General features: G+C 32.3%; 1 protein-coding gene across 1 annotated transcript; it reads left to right on the forward strand.

Annotated features, from left to right (window-relative positions):
* Window positions 1–13818: 13818 nt before the first annotated feature.
* Window positions 13819–19281, forward strand: LOC105457935 (fatty acyl-CoA reductase 1-like). The gene is made up of 9 exons (XM_011702908.1): window positions 13819–14164; window positions 14460–14708; window positions 15300–15445; window positions 15588–15697; window positions 16001–16193; window positions 16698–16940; window positions 17328–17504; window positions 17586–17666; window positions 18262–19281. The coding sequence occupies exons 1-9, from the start codon at window positions 13961–13963 to the stop codon at window positions 18347–18349; spliced, it is 1491 nt and encodes a 496-aa protein (XP_011701210.1). The 5' UTR covers window positions 13819–13960; the 3' UTR covers window positions 18350–19281.
* The last annotated feature ends 94 nt before the right edge of the window (window positions 19282–19375 follow it).

Consider the following 19375-nt stretch of genomic DNA (forward strand, 5'->3'; position numbering starts at 1 on the left):
AAGGACACGCTCATCCTGATCGACGACAAACGATATTCCGTCGGGTGGGTTCCTCCCCTCCCCTTCCCCCCAATTCCCCCCCCCCCTCCCCACGCGGCACGTCGCCCGTCAAAGTTGTGTTAACGAGACAACTCTTTTTTCTCTCTCTTCTTCTGCTCGATATTCTCCGCAACCCGATCTCGACGAGAGTAACCCCGTACCGTACCCTTCGACGACTGTACAATATTATTATCCCCCGCCGTATCGCGCGGGGCGCTCTTAGCGACGCTGGTCCGTCGAGGAGCGGAGTGCCGATCACGTGTTAATCGCGATTAGGGATCCGAGGCGTTCTCTCGTTGTCGCCCGTGTTGCTGTCGCGCCATCGTCGCGTGCGACTAACGAGCGACGAGTCCGCGACGAATCCGTCGTTATCGTTGGTATACAACGGCGAACTCATCGAGCGTTTCGGGCCGTGCGATCGAGCGTTCTGAACGCGTCGTTCGATACGACCCCGGGTCGGGGCATTATAGGGGCGATAAGAGCCGGCGACGGCGGTGATGCGTCGACATCTTGCAGAAATTAATTGTCGCGTCGGCAAGGCGGCCAGTCTCCGCGTCCGCGAGAGGAGGGACGGCGAACGGCTACGGAGGAGACTTTAGTCTTCCGTCGTGGCGAAATCGGGCAGCCTATATATACGGGCACGTCAGGTATCCGTTCATCTAATTTTCACCCTCTTCTTCTCCTCCCTTCCCCCCTCCCCTTTCCCTCCCTTCCCCCATCTTCTTGTCCGTGTCCGCCTCGTTACCGCCCGGTGCGGTGTTTACGCGACACGGGATCTGCGAAAATTATTATACCGCCGGGTAAAATCGGTCGTTCGTTCCCAGTACGAACGACGCCCCCGAGCGTTCGCTCGCCAGTTATATACGCGCGAACGTTCGTTCAACTTCTTCAGTCGCGTTTAAAACATCCCGTATAGGTGTGTTTCGCGGGGCTTTTGTATCGGTTGAGTCTACATATGCGCGCGCTCGAAATCCGGGATACATTAAATACCGGGGAACATTAAAATCAAAGGGGCAAGTGGACGGACGAGATACGCGTCGCATTCTTCTGCAAAGGAAGAGTGATATTTTTATGGATAAAAATTCGCTAATTTAAAAATTATCACTGCAGCGACTGTCAGTCTAAGTCGTAGCGATGACTCTTGTTGAAACTCGTTCGTGGGCATCTGCGTGCAGCATGAAATTTACCGCGCTACTGCGACGATTGACTATAGGAGATTAAAGCCGATAAAACAATACGATCGACATGCTACGTATCGTCTCCGTTTACTTGCCCCTTCAAACTGTCTAACTAGAGGGAATTACATCTCAAGAGGACGGCGAACTTGGACTGCAAAGCCGACGAGCTTTCTTAAACAAATGAAAATACCACTTCAGCGTAATGGCGACGTTACAAATTTGCATTCAAGACGTTTATATTTCTATTAGACGTTATTGTTATGTATTAAGATATATTGCGTGACCAGGATCTATTGATACCGTAAGACTTATCGTTATATAACCTGATCTTCGTTATAGGAGTTAAAAATTTCGTACAAACATGCTATAACAAACGACGACAAAACGAATTTGCACGTCTGCTTTATTTAAATATAATTTGCTTGCACCTTTGCAACTGCGTTTCCTCAACGTTGTATCTACGAAAAATTTTCCTGAAGTTTGCTCCTACTCTGGGGAAACATTCCTCCAACAAAACTTCCTAATGACACATTTTTAGGTACGATTGTTTAAAAAAATTACCACCACATACGTGCGTGCATAATTAAATTAAGAAAATTTAAATTTTTTACATATTGTTTCAGACATTGAAAAACAATTCTAAAAGCGCACGACTCTAACTTGTGACAATACAGATTTTATAAAATTTTAAAACACTGAAATGGTTACCCCTGATTTGTATAAATGCAAACATTTACGAAAATTTCACGAATTTTTCAGCGTTATTCTAAATTTTTTCAATACTTTAACTTTGGCATTTCCGATTGTTATAGTTTTCAAAAGATTTGAATGTACTATTAATATCACTCATCAATATTGCCATTGTGATGACTACAAACAGTCAAAGTGACATTTTCCTACAACTTTATGCGGGAAGATTTAAAGAACAGTGTCCAATCCCCCCGACTGCCCAAGGGGGACTGCCCACTCTCTCCTGTACACGTAGATAGATGTAACATTTTTAATATCTTTTTTTTCAAGACTTACAGAATTTTTCTTCTTTTAATATGAATTACTTTTAAATAATTTCGGGGAGTCGTTGCGCATTGAATAAACATACGTTCGTTTCGGCTGTACCTAAAAAGATGTCAGAGATAAAGTAGCCCTCGCAATTGCATCGAGACCTACATCCAATGTGGCTTTTAGAATTACTTTGCTAACAAAGTTTCGGAACTGAGCGCAACCCTGTCGGAACAACCTTGCTTACAGGCATATAATCGTGTGTACAGGCGATCACTTTTAGGGACAATCCGATTTTAGTGGATTTTAGAAGTTAACTTTGGCTGCAGATTTCCTTTGGCTTTACGTGCAATATCTCTTCTTTTTTCTGCTGATTTCCCACGAAGATTCGTGCGACGATTATTAAGTTTCGACGTATATACATGCAATTGTTAAAATAGATCGCCAGATCCGCAGAGAACACTCGGACGCTGGCGAAGAATACAGGATACTACAAGTAGTTTCCCACGTGATGTTTGTGATGTAGGATGCTTCGAGACTGCAGCGGAGAACCGGGCGAAATAATAAGTAATAACTCTGTTACTCAATCAGAGCGCGCCCCTCCCAACAGGGGCGAAACGTTTCGAGATAGTTCGTAGGAGACAAGCGATATCCTCGTAGGGATGGGCATTATAATTAGTCGCTAATCAGTTCTACACCGATTATCACGGACGACCGGTCACATTAATCGTGAAGTGTACTTGAAACACGTAAAAATCTAACAGGCATTCGAAAAGGCGGTCTAATTTGAATTAATACTCGAAAGATGAATGAAGACAAATAAAAACGACAAAAACTAAACGCTCGTAGCTTTCGTGCGGGCATTTTGTATTCACGAAATTTTAGACCTTCACTCGGCTGGAACGGTAGTTGAGCAGCAACTGTTAACATGTTTGGTATACACATTACCACTAGATTCAACGAATTAATTCGATTGCTTCTGAACTGCTGTTCAACTATTGACTCTGCGATAGTTCATTCGGTACGCGGAGTTTGGGGAGAGTTATTTCTGTGCAACGTCAGTATCCCAGCACGGAGGTTAATTGAGAAAAATAATCAAGCAACTCTGATTAAGGAGAACTTAAGAAATTATAGTTTGTCGATACGATTTGATCGCGGTTTCGCCCGTCCCTACATACCCAGCTGTTAGTTACGCTTTTGGCTAGCGTTGCTCGCGATATATCCGGGCAACACACCCTTTCACACGAATTTCCCACTCGCGCGACTCCTGATTACGTACTAAAAAGCCCGGTAAAAGGGAGAGATATTTTTGACGGCACTTTTGTATTGATAAAGTCAGGGCGATTCCTTGGAAATATTCACGCGCCGAAGTGCGACCGGTGTACCTCACGTATCCGGGGGGAAGAAAGGAAATAATGTTACGTTATATACCTGATAGTCTGCTGTTGTTAACAATAATATAGAAACACGAGTCAAATTCACGCGCGAATTTGCTCGGTACACTCGGAGAGTGTGCGCCGTTAATGTAAAAAAAAAAAAAAGAAAAAAAAGACAAAGCAAAAAAAGTTAAAAAGGATGAGCGATCCACGTTGTGTTTAAAAATCAAGTTTAGCGTTGAGCGTCGCTCGCGTCCGGGAAGTTGGCCGGCGGAAAGCCATCTCCATCGTTAGCGCGACTTACCGCAGAGGAGGGCCAACAACCGAACGAAATCGCCGCTTGTCGGGGATAAACAACGTCGGGTGTAGTCGGTATCGTTGAACAGTAAGGATTTAACTTATAGCTTCCTTTGTACAAAAAGAATGGACGGAGGAAAAGACGACTCGATCTGCTCTCCGTGCTCTCTCTCTCTTAATTACACTTGCCCTTTTAGTTCTTTACTTTCCACGAGTTTCGGCCGCGACGACGACTGAAGACGATTAAACGCCGGCCACACGGCGCGGCGGGCCACACGTAAACTCGTGCATATTGTACATATCGCAACTGACGTGGCGATCACAGCTACCTCGTAGCGCGACGAAGGCTCTCTCCTCCGAGGAAACTTACCGTGCGCGAGCGCCGCTTCAGTGTACGTTCTCTCGCATATATAAACGATCGCCGGAATACCGCGGATATCAGGATATCGCGAGATTGCCGACAGCATGTTTCTTTCTTATGTGTACATTTGGCGTGATGAGATGGAGAGAAAGTGAGAGAGTGAGAAAGAGAGAAAGAGAAAAAGTATCGTTATTAAAGAGTTTACCTGTTTATCCCCCTTCCCTCCCCGATACAATCCCGCCCCGCTGATCCCCCATCTCGTCCGTGTCCCCATTTCCCGCACCTTCCTTTTGCAATCGCGACAGATATATCCCGGAAATATTTTTACATTTTAAGCGTTACATTTGGATCGAAGGTGTTGCCGATTTTTCGTAATTACAATAGTCTTCTACCGCGCACGCGGAAGAGAGGGGATACCGTAGAGATTAGCGAAACACGGAGCGAGTATAAAAATAGTCTATTATATGTATGTATGTATATGCGTGCACGTATATAATATATACATACATGTATATACACATATTACATATATACATGCAACATGCGAGTAAATGGTTATACTGGTATATTATTATGCGGAAGTATCGAGTAGCACAAGAATTTTAGATTAATATTTGTATGTCGTAGCCTGTATACATTGTATATATAAGATACAGAGTGTTTCCCGGTTTACGTATCACGTTAAAATGATGGTACCTATTAGAAGCATGGCATACTTCGAAGTTCGTTACCGTGAAAATTTAGCAGAGAGCGCTCCCCTTCCTTTCCCCGTTCTACCGTTAAATACTGTCAAATACAGTAGGGACGTTCCTAGCGTTTTCGCGTGTTACACAGGGTGTTAAAAAAAAAAGCGTAAAAGATACGATCCTCTTTCTCTCAGTCGCCCACGAGTTCGGTACATGTACTTCGAAGTCGTTCCCTTCGTATCTTTCGTTATGCTTGAGGTAGATTTTTCAAATTCAGCGGTAAAATAGTATCGACGTCACACATCCTTCACGTTATTTGTTTTTTTTCTTTCCTCGAACTCGGTTACATATATAATCCCCATCCCCGACTTCTTTATTTCATCGAGAACATAATAAATGCGGTTATTTAAAGCACTTTTTGTATCGCTTGAACTCTTTGAAAATACCGATCTCCCTGGCCATATTGAACGATCATAATACGCGAAGATATAACAAGGTGCCAAAAGAATATATAAGATCATTCTGTAATCACGTCATGCATATACGTTTTACAACAAGGACAAAGGGATAAATTACGTGTACCGCGATTTGATTAAGGAAATAAGATGTATTTGCATTTCGATCTTTTGTACACGAATAATCCACGATGTATAGAGTAGAATAATGGATCTGCACGTATAGCGAGGCGGCGAACAACTCCGACGTATGTTCGATGTTCTTCAAATAAATTAAATTTGCATTCCCGCTTGAGTTTTTTCACGCACTGCTGTCTGTTCAATTTCTCTTTTTCTATGAATGTGTATGTATGTATATATACACATATACACATTCATAAAAAAAAAGACAAAAAAGTATTTTTTTTTATTTTGCGCTATAATATGAATATACGTTGTATTCGAAGTATGGACGCGCAGATGGATAAAAATTTGTTTAATATTTCTATACTGGGATCGGCATAATTCAATAAACTGCAGTCAGTTTCTGGCTTGAAAGTTAAATCCAGCCGTATTTTTAGGTTTTGTCCCAAGTAATTTGATTTGGTACAGAATCGATTTATTGGAAGTTGCATTTCTCAATTAATCGGTTTCGCACCGACGAGTCGTTCGCGTGACAGCCTCGCGTAAGTGGAAAGAAAAATCTCGTAGCTTTTCCAGAGTGTCCGACTATTTACAAGCCGAACAGCTCGGTGGAAACGCAGTCGCCGCTAAACCTCTCGTGAGACGTCATGTAAAGAAATCGCCAAAACTTATTAACGCAAAAATGCCAGTCCTACTCTCTACATCCCTCAATATATTTCTTGAGCTTTTTGAGCAGGACCATAACTCAATTAGTTTTCCACGACGACTCATTTGCAACTTTCACATCGTTCACTTCGGCGTCTTGATATATAATCATACCTCTTGACAGTCATCGTCATATCCGTTTCTTTTCTCGTCTGACCTTTACATTTTTACCATGGTTTTAACGTTTGTTATAGACTGGGTTGAACGTGTAATGTTTAAGTACTTAGTGTAAAGCGAAATGTCGTGTGTGTTAGGCATACTAATCCGTATCGTGATATATATATATATATATATATACATATATATATATATATATATATATATATATGTCGAAGCGTAGCCATAGTATACAACATAGTTGACGATAAGTTGAAAGGGTGATGATGAATAAACAAAGTGGAAGCGATTGCGGCGAATATGCCGAAGACGTTCGATGTTTGACCTTATGTTTGCGCAAGCTTGCAAGATATATTAATTCTAAGTACTTTAGGGTGACGGAGGAGGGAAGAAGTATCGAGAAGTACCACTAGCGAATAGTGTATGCGATAGTACGAAGTGGAAAGTGACGTGGGCCTTATATCATGGATTACCTCAATTGTAAGCAGCTTAAAAAAAATGCAATTTCTTGCACGTGATGATGTCAAAACTGATGATTTCAAACGAAAAATGTACCGTGATTCGTACTAGATATTAATAAAGGTAGCCATTTTACCTTCCGATAGTGGTTCGCTGTTGCACGACATCCCTATCTGAGAGGTGTGCAATATTATGCCATCGAGCCCGGAAATCAGGGACTCGTCTCCAAATCTTTTCATTTGGCCAACTTTTATACCATTAATATATCTGTTCCGATATCATCCGAGAATGACATAGACGCGACAACATATGATCGATAAAAACCAAATTTCTCTTCGAAAATTTTTTCTTTTTAGTAAAATACTCGAGAAATATTATTATGTATCTCTAATTTTTTCAATATTCGTATTTAACTTACAACAGCTAAACTTATAAAAAGTAAGATAATGTTCAGAATCGTTATGAAACTAAAACTAGAAGAACATAGTTCTCTCTTCTGTTTCCTGAAGTTTTGTTTGCGAAATGTTTATCGGAAAATATCGAAGCAAAATAAGGATGGTATATTGAAATTGATTATACATACTATTTGATTCTAATTTACAATTAGATAAATTTAGCTGCAGATCGAAGAAACGGTTAATTTCTGTTAGGAAATGGACTGTTAGGAAATGAACAGCTCATCGAGTGCAAAATGTAAAATGTTATTCGACGAAGGACACATCTTTAAAAGAAATGTAATGCCTAAGCAAAATGGCTACTTAGTGATTTAGAGTGATGCCGGAAGAAAGTGCTTATCCACATTAATTATATTTAAATAAATAAAAATTTCCCGTAGCAGTTTTTATTGGCCTTTTTTAAAATCTTCTGTCTGTTGTATACCTATCAAACTTTGAATGTGAAATATTCTTAAATTATGTCAGTGAATTCTTATCTTTTAAACACAAATATTAATTTTATTACGCTAGTCATTAATGTTTAAAGAATTTTTACATAGCAAAATGCATAAAGTGTTCTGTTTGAACTGGATTTCAGTAGAAATAATAAATTATCTTTCCACTATTGATAATTAATTTCTTGTTACCTCCACGAAATCGGTCAAGGTGACGAGATAATGATTGAATGTTCTTTCTATTTGTGTGTATTTTGAAAAAATTATTAATAAACGAGTGAAAATAATTTTGTCTACCTTGAGAACATAGCCTGCATTTGTATAAATTCCTTGTTATCATTTGCTTAGGCAACAATCGAAGCGTGATGCACAGTGTGTTAATGTTACTTTAAGGAATATGTGGATTAGCACTATTTACCCGTGACACCTTCTTATTCTCCGTCAAATGACACGCTCTGCGACAGTGAACCAGCAACATATCTCTGCATACGTGTATGTACATATATATATCGTAAGTGTTAAGTCAATGCACAATTATGTAGGCACATCAGCAAGCGCCGATGGATGCAATCAATTTTTCGTGTATGGATCATAAGCTTATCGAAATGTTGGGAAGATGGTTTAGCACACGATCAATCCGGAGATTCGATATTGTAATTAATAGCTTCTGATCTGTCTGTGTTGCTTAAAAATAAAAAAAATGCGTAATACGAATAGCGAGCGCCGCAGAGGAAGAAGAATGAACACTAATGAATTGTTTGAAAAAGAGAGCAGATATAAAGATTCTATTCTTGAAATCCGAGTCGCGTTTTGTGTACATCCTCCTGAGACCTGACGCTACATTTTTAGTGAACATGCATGTTTCGATATATAGTTTAGGATCCCAAGAAGTAGTGATGATTTAGTGTAATTTGTAAGTTTTAGCTTAATTATTTTTATAGCATATGATTATACTTTTCTTATGACAGTTACGCCAAAATGCATGTGTCATCCCAATATATCATATACGTTATATGGTGTAAATATAAATATTTGAGCAACAAAAGTTGGATTATTACATTTTTTAGATGTATTTCATCACATATTATTATATGCTTTTACTAATTGATGAATAAAGAGAGAAAGAGAGGAGTGAATAAAAGGAATATTTACATAACACTTGTAAATTCTACGTAATTTCTAACGTGTCAATTGCAAAAGTTATGTTTGCATACCTTTACTGTTACCTGTCACTATTGTTGCTAAGAAAGAGGTGGCAATTTCATGATGCAAACCAAGACCGTTTCAATTTTTATACAGCCAGAGCATAGGAAATAAATTGTCTGTTAATCGTGCAAAGATAAAAAATGTGATGTATAATATACGCTGAGTCTCGGGAGGATATATTAAACCCGAATTCGTTTTATGACTGGATACACAAACTATTTTGGCTGTTTTTTTCCCCCTTGCTACCCAATACCGCGCGTACGTGTCAGCGTGGTAACATTATTACTGAAGATAACTTGAACACAATACTAAGAAACAAATTGTATATCCCTACAATAAAGACCTAAGCCTTTACCTGTATATAGTACATGTTCTTTCAACAGCTCTTTTTCTGCACTAATTTATATTTAATTTTTTGTAAATGATGAATGAAATAAGTAATGCGATTGATACAATGCATATAGCTGTTAAAAACTAATAACCTACATTGTTAATTAAATAGTTAATGAGTTGAATAAGCTCGATGATAATTTACGGAATAGCTGTACACTTATCTTTAGTTGTTTTAAAGTTTGCATTGATAGAGCATATTTAATCTTTCATTTGGTCAAAACTGACAAATTGTACATCAAACACTGAAATTTTCTTTATATAAAATGTATAATAGTTGAAATCGATGTCGATTGACTATATTGGTCAATTACAAGTTATTTTAAAATTATATCTAATTTTATCATTTTTTTGCCGGTAAATAAGAAATTCCTATGTCACATTAATTAATAACGGTTTCTTCTTGGTATTCTGATTTTTGTGAATACACATAGATATGTATATCAAAAAATATATTCGTGAAGTAACATTTTAATTAAAGCAGTGAATTGTCGAAATTAACTATTCAATAATATAATTATTTAAATTAACAATTATTATACTTAAGCTGTTTATCATTTTCGTCTGTCACTTCCTCTAATTATTCACGTATAAATGCATCATTTGATTCGATTTTCTATTTAAATTTACTTCCCTTTAAATTTGTAATTGAAATTTTGTTTACTTAGAATTCAATGTTATCACATCGCATACAAAATTTTATGAACAATTTATATTTATAAAATATTGAAAATGTAGAATAAACGAATTGTGTCTCTATATTGCATTTGTATTACACTTTACATTACATTTGTTACTGAAAAAAACGTATACGATATTGCAAACATTGTGTTTACTCTTTAATCTTAAACTGTATTAAAATTATCGCCATTTTTCCTTAGAAACTATAATACGATGTCAAGAAATGGTCAAATAGTTTTTTCACGAAGAATCAACTAGATGCAGCCAACGTATATAATAAAAGGTATAAGTATATTAATAATATAAACAGTACTTATTTCATTGTTTACATTTATTTACATGGCATTTAACAAATCGGTTTATGTTATTAAGATGTAATAACAATAGAAGTTAAACATCTAATTATTTTTCGGAAATTAATAAATAAAAAAAATCTGGTATGTAGAAAAATAGCTGCAATATTTCTACAATTTTAATAATCACAAGTAGAAATGTGGAAACTTTAAAATCTTAATTACATGTTTAATATTACATTTATTATATTTGCGATAGGGTAAGAAATTTTTGATAATTATTGGAATTATGGAAATATTAATTACAAATTTCTGTTGCAAAATGTTTGATACATAAATAATTTAAAAAAAGTCAAGAAAAAAATATATTGAACTTTGATACATAAATCATAAAATGAGAATTTACATTTGATTGTGAATTACAATTTGAAAGTTTAAGAAACATAATCGAAATAACTAAGATATATATATTAATTGCATTAATTTTATTTTTAGAGTGTATCTATTCATTATAATTAGATAGAAATTATTTTTATTGGAGTGATGTGGCTAATTTGTAGATGGATCTACTCTTATACATTACAAAATAATCAATTTATCTAAATTGCATAACAAACTATAATTTACGATAGTTAAACACATATAATGCACAGCTTAGAAAACACAGAAGGAAAATTTTTTTAGTCAAAAAAACGTTTCTTTTGTAGATATCTTATTATCTCTTCAAATATATATTTAAAGGGACAATATTTTAAGATTTAATATTATTATAAGTATGTATATATATTAATGTATATTACGTAATGTTATTTGGAAGTACGTACATTTATTAAATATATATTTATTGTATATATATATATATATATATATATATATACATACAATTACATTGTTATAAGTAGCTATTTGTTATAACTAGCTAATTGTTATAACTAGCAATTTAATTGTTATAAGTAGATTCCGGCCTCATGTAAAAGAACTGTGTTTCAAGACCAACGAATATGCGGCACAGTTTGTGTGTGGCTGGATATTGTAAAAATTAATATACACCAACACCTGTGTCAGCTCCATAAATATTATTTCAATACATACAAATAAATTTCTTATTTTTTATAACCTTACATTGTCTATAAACCAATAAAATAAGAAAAAAATAACAATGCTTTAAGAAAAAATTGTAATTTTTATTAACAAAATTTTATTTTGTTTATGTAAGGAAAATTGTTTAAATTAATTATTTTATTTATCTTATAGCTTTAACAATAATTTAATTTAATGAACTACATGTATGCAATTTGATTGATTGAATAGTTTCTAAGTAATCTTTTCTGCCAATTTAAAAAAAGTAGTTTTAGAAAAAAAACGCGTTTAAAGTTTCGGTACGATCTTTGCAATAGTTATCCATATACTAATCATTTAAAAAAAAATTTACACCAAGTATATAAAAAAGTATCATACATCTTTCCTAAATTAAAAATGTTATTTTAACAAATAAAAGTTACTCAAAAACAAATATGAGATCATATAAGTTGTCAAGTATTTGATTAGACATGAAGACAAAAATATTTTATACCAAACCAGAAATATTTTTTTAATAAACCGTTTAAACCATCTAAAAATATATGCAACGAAAGTTAATGCCATAGTTTTCTCAAATAATTTTAAGTTTCATAAAACAGGCTTAAAGTAATTAAAATGATCACTAGTAACGCACCTGTACATTCTCGTAATCCAGTGAGAAACGATTATTAAGACGTTGAACTGATATCGAATTAATCTCAAAATCAATTTGGTGAATTATTTCTCGCTGGGAAGCTTCTTGACTCTTCTTCCTGTCCCTCCAACGCTTTTGTTGAACTCACCTCTTTTAAAATTCATTTGTTTAGAAACCATCAAATGATAATTTTGATAGTTAGCATTGGATTAGTGAATTAATGAAGGAAGGATTTTATAATGATTCTTAATTTACAAACAATGTCGTTTTCATGTATAAGGAAAATTTGAATTTTTAATCAGTAAAAGAAGTCACCGTTAATTACTAATACATAAAATGATCATACATTATACTAATTTACTAAGATTTTCTAAACAGACACCTATTTATTTCTCAAAAACTAAAAGTTGCATATTATTATTGTAATATTGATACGCATCTTGTGATAAAAACATGACCTGTTTAAATAATTAAAGAGATAAAAATCGATATTTATATATGTATGACTTGTTTCTATAAAAAATCAATTCAAAATTCTACAAATGCAAAAATAACACTTATTTTCTTTTGCAAATTGTGTAGTTTAAAATCTAAGCGATGTTTCACCTCTTAAAAGTGCTTAAGGAAGCAATATTTAAATAGTATTAGATATATTATTGTTAATTTTAGATTGTTCTATATGTTATTTGTAATTTCCTAAAACTGTTTTATTTATATTCTCTCTTTTATATATTTTTTCTTATTTTTATCGGTTTTAAGGATTATTTTGTTTATTTTTGTTTATATTACAAAAATGTTAAATATTGCAAAATTTCAAACAGTATTACAGTCAAACCTCGATAACTCGAATCTCAAGGGACCAGAAAAATTGTTCGAGTATAGAGTTTTTGACTTATTGGAATTCAAGTAAAAGAATGTTAACATATGAAAATTCGAGACTTTGTATGAGAGTTTATAATTTTCCGATTATAATGACTATTTGAGAAAAAAAATTAATATTTAACAGTGAGTATTTATTGTATACATGATATATGTATATATGATATGTGTTTACATATGATAAATGTAACCAACCATAAAACAAAATACCAGGTTATTACTCACGGTTCCACATAACTACAAATTCAAATTATAGAGGTAGCGACAATGGAAGTTCGACTTATAGAGGTGAACTTCGACTTGTAGAGATTTGGCTATTTCAAAAATGTCATTGATCTACTTGAATACATATAATTTTGTCGTAAAATTTGTGTATAAAACATTTTTTAATATCTCGAATAGTATTCAAGATATAACGAAAAAATGCGATAATTACTTTGAGCACCGCATAAATAATTTAATTTGTTTATTATTTTGCGTCATCATTTTTATCTGATTATTACAAGTAAAAATGCACTGTGCTATTTTAATAATTTAACAATTTAAATTTGGAATTTAAACAGTTTAAATCTCAATATATTTTCCTTCTCTCTCTCCTTCTCTTTTTTCTTTTTTATTTCATTCTCTTTGTATATCTCTTTTTCATTTTCTTTCTAATTCAATAGTTATATATCAATTTTTATAATCAAATTGCGTTACAAATAATTATAATTAAATAAAGTAATAATGCAGTGCAAATATAATGCAATATAAAATAATATATTATATCTATATGTTTTTGACGTAGGTATTATAAACAGATAAACATTTTTTGCGTACATTAATGTATCCTTAATCTTTTAATTTTAGACTGTAAAGCTATAATCATTTCCGCTTTAATAAAGTATATGCTTACGTTAAGTATAGCTAACGGATATGACCCGATAACACTTTTAAGTTATGCGTAGTAAAATCGATCGTAGTAGATATAAACGTTTATACGATCACCAACATATTTCTATTACAAAGCAAAAGTGACAACCATTCCAAGTGTTTCAATACCTACGTTTTAGCTAGAGTATCAAAGCATAGTGGTTTATCGTTCGTATTTTGTTTTAAGGACACAAAAGCAAGATGACCATTGATCCAACCAAGTCAATTCCTGCGTTTTACGCTGGACAAAGTATATTTGTAACAGGTGCGACAGGATTTCTGGGTAAAGTGTTTCTCGAAAAGGTATTGCGATCTTGTCCTGATGTTCGTGAAATCTTTATGTTGATGCGGCCGAAAAGAGGATTAACTATTAATGAAAGACTCGAAAAAATATTAAATTTGCCGGTAAGCTAGATATAAATAATTTTTTTGTAACAATGCATTTCTTTAACATTTTTTAGAATGTTATATAGATTTTGAATTTTTTTAAATGTTATTACATTTAAGTAAATGCATGCATTTCACTAAGTTATTTTTAATAATAATATCTGTAAATGATATATAAATTTTGTAAATAGTATATAATAAAATGTTCTATTTGCTTGTTAAAAATTTATTGAAAATTTGTCAAGAATTATTATTATATATTATATTAATGTTAAAACGCTTTTATAATTTATAACATTCTTCTATTATTCAGCTATTTGAAAAATTGCGCGAAGAGCGACCTTCGAATTTCGAGAAATTAATTCCGATTTCTGGCAGTGCCAGTGAGAAGGAATTAGGTTTGTCGGCTGCGGACAAGCAAATGCTGGTTGAAAGAGTGACTATAATAATACATATAGCGGGGGAAGTAAAATTTAATAGCAGTTTAAAACAAGCCATATTTATCAATACCAGAGCAACAAGAGACATTTGTATTTTAGCACAAAGAATGAAAAATTTAACGGTAATTCACAAACAGTAACTGATAAGGGGAAGGCCAGGTTAATGCATTACGGATCCCAATTTTTTGGTGAAACTAGAGGCAAAATAAAGATATAATGACCGAGCATGTGATTGAATGGGCCTTAGTTTTCGAGTAAAAATTTTCGAAAAATAAATTTTTAAATAATAATATTTAATATTTAATAATAAAAAGCAATATATTTCTTTCATTTAACATCGGTATAGCCCGGTGAGTAAAGGGTTTTCTTTCCGAGAGTCTATGTTCAATCCCTGAATGTTGCAATTTTTTTTAACACATGTTTTTATTCTTTTCATTTTTTGATTACTGATATTGTAATGTACGACTTTTTTTACATAAAAATTTATATTTTTTCCCAAGCATTATAACTATTTTGAAGAGGATTATCCATTTATTGATGAATAAATAGATTTGTTTCTTATATTAATACAGTCTCATTACTTTTCTGCCAGACCATGTATATATAATTAAGTTAATATTAAAAATTTATCTGCTTATTTTATTATTATAAAATTTTTCTTATACTGAAGATTTTTAAAAAATTCTTAAACAATTGTTCTTGTCTGTTAAAAGGCATTAGTGCATATTAGTACAGCATTCGCACACTTGAATGAACTATTCGTAGAAGAAAAAGTGTACCCACCAATAGCTGATTGGCGGAAGATGATTGAAATGACCGAATTATTGGATGAACATACTTTAAACATTTTTACGGCTAAGTAAGTTATAATCGAAAATCGAATATGCCACGCGTCTATAAATTATGTATAGATAAATATATTAGAATAATTTTTTCACTTTATTTACATTATGCATTTAATTCAAATTTTTAATTCTGTATGCACTTAAAATTATGTACAGGTGTTTAGGATATGTACCCAACACATACATTTTTGCAAAAAATCTAGCGGAAAGTATAATACAAGATTACTCTTCGTCCTTACCTTGTGCGATTGTAAGACCTTCTATCGGTATGTAGCCTTTGTTCTAGTTATTAGAAATAAATTTTAGTTTTTATATATTATTGTGGAATATCTTCGAATATTTGTATCTCCACTGTTTGATAAAATGAACTATGTAATTGTACTGACAGCGTATAATTTTTTTTTAATAATAATTAAAAGTTATATAATAAAAAGAAAAGACATATGTGTATATATTTTGTTTGAATAGTAAGACGATAATTTGCTTTGTTTTTAGAATTATTTATGGAATGTAGTAGTCAAATGGATCTTTGAATAATGGTAACTTAACAATTGCATCCCATATTTTAGTGTTGCCATCGGTAGAAGAACCTGTACCAGGATGGATAGATAACGTTTACGGTCCAATAGGACTTTTTGTTGGTGGTGGGAAAGGAATAATACGAGTAGCCTATTTAAATAAAGCTGTTAAACAAATTGCTGTAGCAGTTGATATTGTCATCAAAGCTGTAATAGTCGTATCTTGGAAGCTAGGATTAACCACGTATGATCATTAACGTATATACGCATGCATCTTTAATTACAAACATGAGAAACTTTTTATATCAGTATTTGCACTAATTTTTCAAAGATTTATAAAATACAATATTTATAATAAATATTTCACTCTGTAGGTTTTTTTTTTTTAATCTTTAGGTTCTTTTCTGTCGTATAATTGTTAGATTTTCTTTAGCTTATATTAAGATTGCACGTAAAAGATTAAAAACTTATTCTTGAACAAAATCTGTATTTTCTTCTAGTAAAATAAAACAATTCATAATTAATTTAATAACGATTTTCTTAAGCATTTATATTATTGATGCTAAATTTGCGGAAACATATTAAATAATTAATTATATTTTGTATGTTTATATAATTCAAAATTTCGCAAATATTTATCTTATTTCTGAAATATAACGCAGATAACTTTATGTATATGTATATTGCCTACCTATAATTACTTATTTTCTAATTTTATTAATTCATATATAATTTTGTTTGTTATTAGCTTAACAGAAGGTTCCCCAACTTTTGTATTAAATTGCATAAATTCTAAACATGTAACATATGAAAATGCTATAAAGACGTCATTCAGCACTACAAAAGAGGTGCCTTTGGAAGGAATTGTTTGGACTCTCCATACAATATTGACCGATAACTATATTCTGTTCTACTTATTAACGATATTATTGCATATTTTGCCAGCTATATTAATAGATTTGATTTTGAAACTTTCTGGACGTCGACCTATGTAAGTTTTAAATAAAATTAATTCAACAAATGTAAATTATTTTAACATATACTTATTTGACTGAATCGACAAGATTTATATGTTCCGCAAACTGAAATAATATAGGTATTTTCTTTCTAGTACAAGAAACACATTTTTTTAAAGCATAAATTTGTCTGAAACATCATTCCTGTATATTCTCTTTGTCTAATATTTAGCTTCATATTACATATTAAATTGAGACAATGTTTATACATATATAATTACGTGTTTATAAAAATGTTCTTTTCAAAATTTAGTTTATTGTACTTGCGGATTTTAACTCTACAGATTAATTAATATGATTAATATGGTGCGTCCTCATAACTATAAATATAGCATTATGTTAATGAGTAACGTGCAAATTAGGTTAGTACGATTGCAGAGAAGACTGTATGTGGCCAATTGTGCTTTAAGTTATTTTTCGTTCCATGAATGGAAATACAGCAATTCAAATTCATTGGCTTTGATATCCTCAATACCACCTGACAACCGTGATATTTTTTCTTTCGACTATTCCTATGATAATATTAGAGAGTATGCCAAGTAAGTGTATTATATTTTTAATTCTAAATAATAACTATTAAACTTTTTCAAGCTAATAAGTTTTAATCTTATGACATGAAGAAATTGTATCATTGGTGCAAAAAAATTTCTTCTTCGCGAAGATATGAATCGATTAGATGCAGCTAGGATACATCTGAAAAGGTATGAATAGTTCATAATTAGTATTTGTTATTGTTTATGCAAATATTTATATTTGTGTCACATTTAAAAAATTCACTGGACAACATATAACAGTAAGAACATTAAACATTAAACATTTCATGACACTCTCGAAAAGTAAGATATGAAACGTATCTAATATATGAAAAGATAGACATATTTAATTTACATTTATATTTTTGGCAAATTTACATTTTACAATCAGATAGATATGAAATATTATTCTCAGCAAAGTGTATAAGACATTTTTAACAATTATTTATAATAAAATAGTAATTATGTATTGCTGTCAATATGTATTTTATACATTATTCAGAATATGTTAAAAAAGAAGAAAAGGTTATCATACTTAACGCATTCATACATTTTAAATAACAAAATACACTTTATATTCATTTTCTTGTTAAAGTATAATTGAAATAATTAAATTGTAATATATTAATATGTAATAATATATTAATCGCAATTAATTATTTAAATAAATTTTATTTTAATTTATTTTTTTGATTTTTAATTTATTGTACTTTTTATTTTATAATCCTATTTTAAAAATAAATTAAGTTTGTTTTATTTTCAGAGTGTACCTGTTTGTCAAAGTATTGAAAACTATTATCTACATCGGAATACTGTGGATAATATACAATTGGATCTATTTTGATACATAAGGAAATTGTTAGTTCTTTGTCATGCTTGTCAAACTATAATTATGATCAAACACATATAATGCACAGAAAAAGCAATTTTTTAATTAATAGATATTTCTTTTTGTAGACTTATTCTATTTTTAATATAATCTCATAGATTTAAAGATCACATTTTCAGATGAATGTTATCTACTTTAACGCACGCTTAACATAAAAAAATTTAACTCCATTAAATCATATGAATTTTCAATTGTTCTACATTCAGTTCAACATTTCCTTGATTAAAAATTAAGTACTCTATATACACTCTTTAATCGTGTATCGCCAAAAATTGAAGGTACAAGGTTGAAATATAAATCCTATGTAATTACGAGGGACATAAGTACATATATCCTTTAAATATGTACCGCGAAAAATTGGAGGTACACAAAATCTTTAATCAATTGTCTTGTCATTTGATCAAAGACTTGCCAAACACTGGCGGTACATTTTTACCACTGAATACCTCCGTATTTATAAATACGAGGTACGTACATACGCAAAATTTTGTACCTTGTATTATATATACGAGGTATGAACTCGGAGCCTCCAAAAACAAGTATCGCGAATTCAAATGCAGTACCTCCAGAATGCAGAAGCAGCAGAAAAGCAGTATCTACCTCTAATTGTATCGTCAAACTTATTATTACTTCGTATATTCCGTATCTCGTGCTAATGTACCGCGCAAAATACCTCCTTTTAATGTGTAACTCGAAATGTCATTTTCATGTTCAAAAAATACCTGGAATTTGAAGGTTCTAGGCGATACATGATTAAGAGTGCATCCAAACATTAATGTCATCTTTCGATTATGTTTATGTATTGTAAGCACTAATTGTAAAGCGGAACGTATTTCACCATGAAGAGAATAAATTATCTATTTTCATGGCATTTTTGCGACTAGAAAGATTAAATGGACATTTTATTCTTTATATCAAATCTGATGTTAACATTTAAATTACGATATTATTGATCAGTTTTCTTTTCGTTAAAATTAAAAAAGAACAT

The sequence above is a fragment of the Wasmannia auropunctata genome, unplaced genomic scaffold, assembly GCF_000956235.1.
Source record: "Wasmannia auropunctata unplaced genomic scaffold, wasmannia.A_1.0 LD334880.1, whole genome shotgun sequence".
Taxonomy (NCBI): Eukaryota; Metazoa; Arthropoda; class Insecta; order Hymenoptera; family Formicidae; genus Wasmannia; species Wasmannia auropunctata.

Bases quoted from the DNA above. Each gene is read 5' to 3' on its own strand.
- LOC105457935 (XM_011702908.1), top strand. From the start codon at position 13,961: ATGACCATTGATCCAACCAAGTCAATTCCTGCGTTTTACGCTGGACAA. The intron at 15,698-16,000 runs GTATGTAGCCTT...CCCATATTTTAG, and splicing joins GATTGTAAGACCTTCTATCG to TGTTGCCATCGGTAGAAGAA. The intron at 16,941-17,327 runs GTAAGTTTTAAA...CGTGCAAATTAG, and splicing joins CTTTCTGGACGTCGACCTAT to GTTAGTACGATTGCAGAGAA.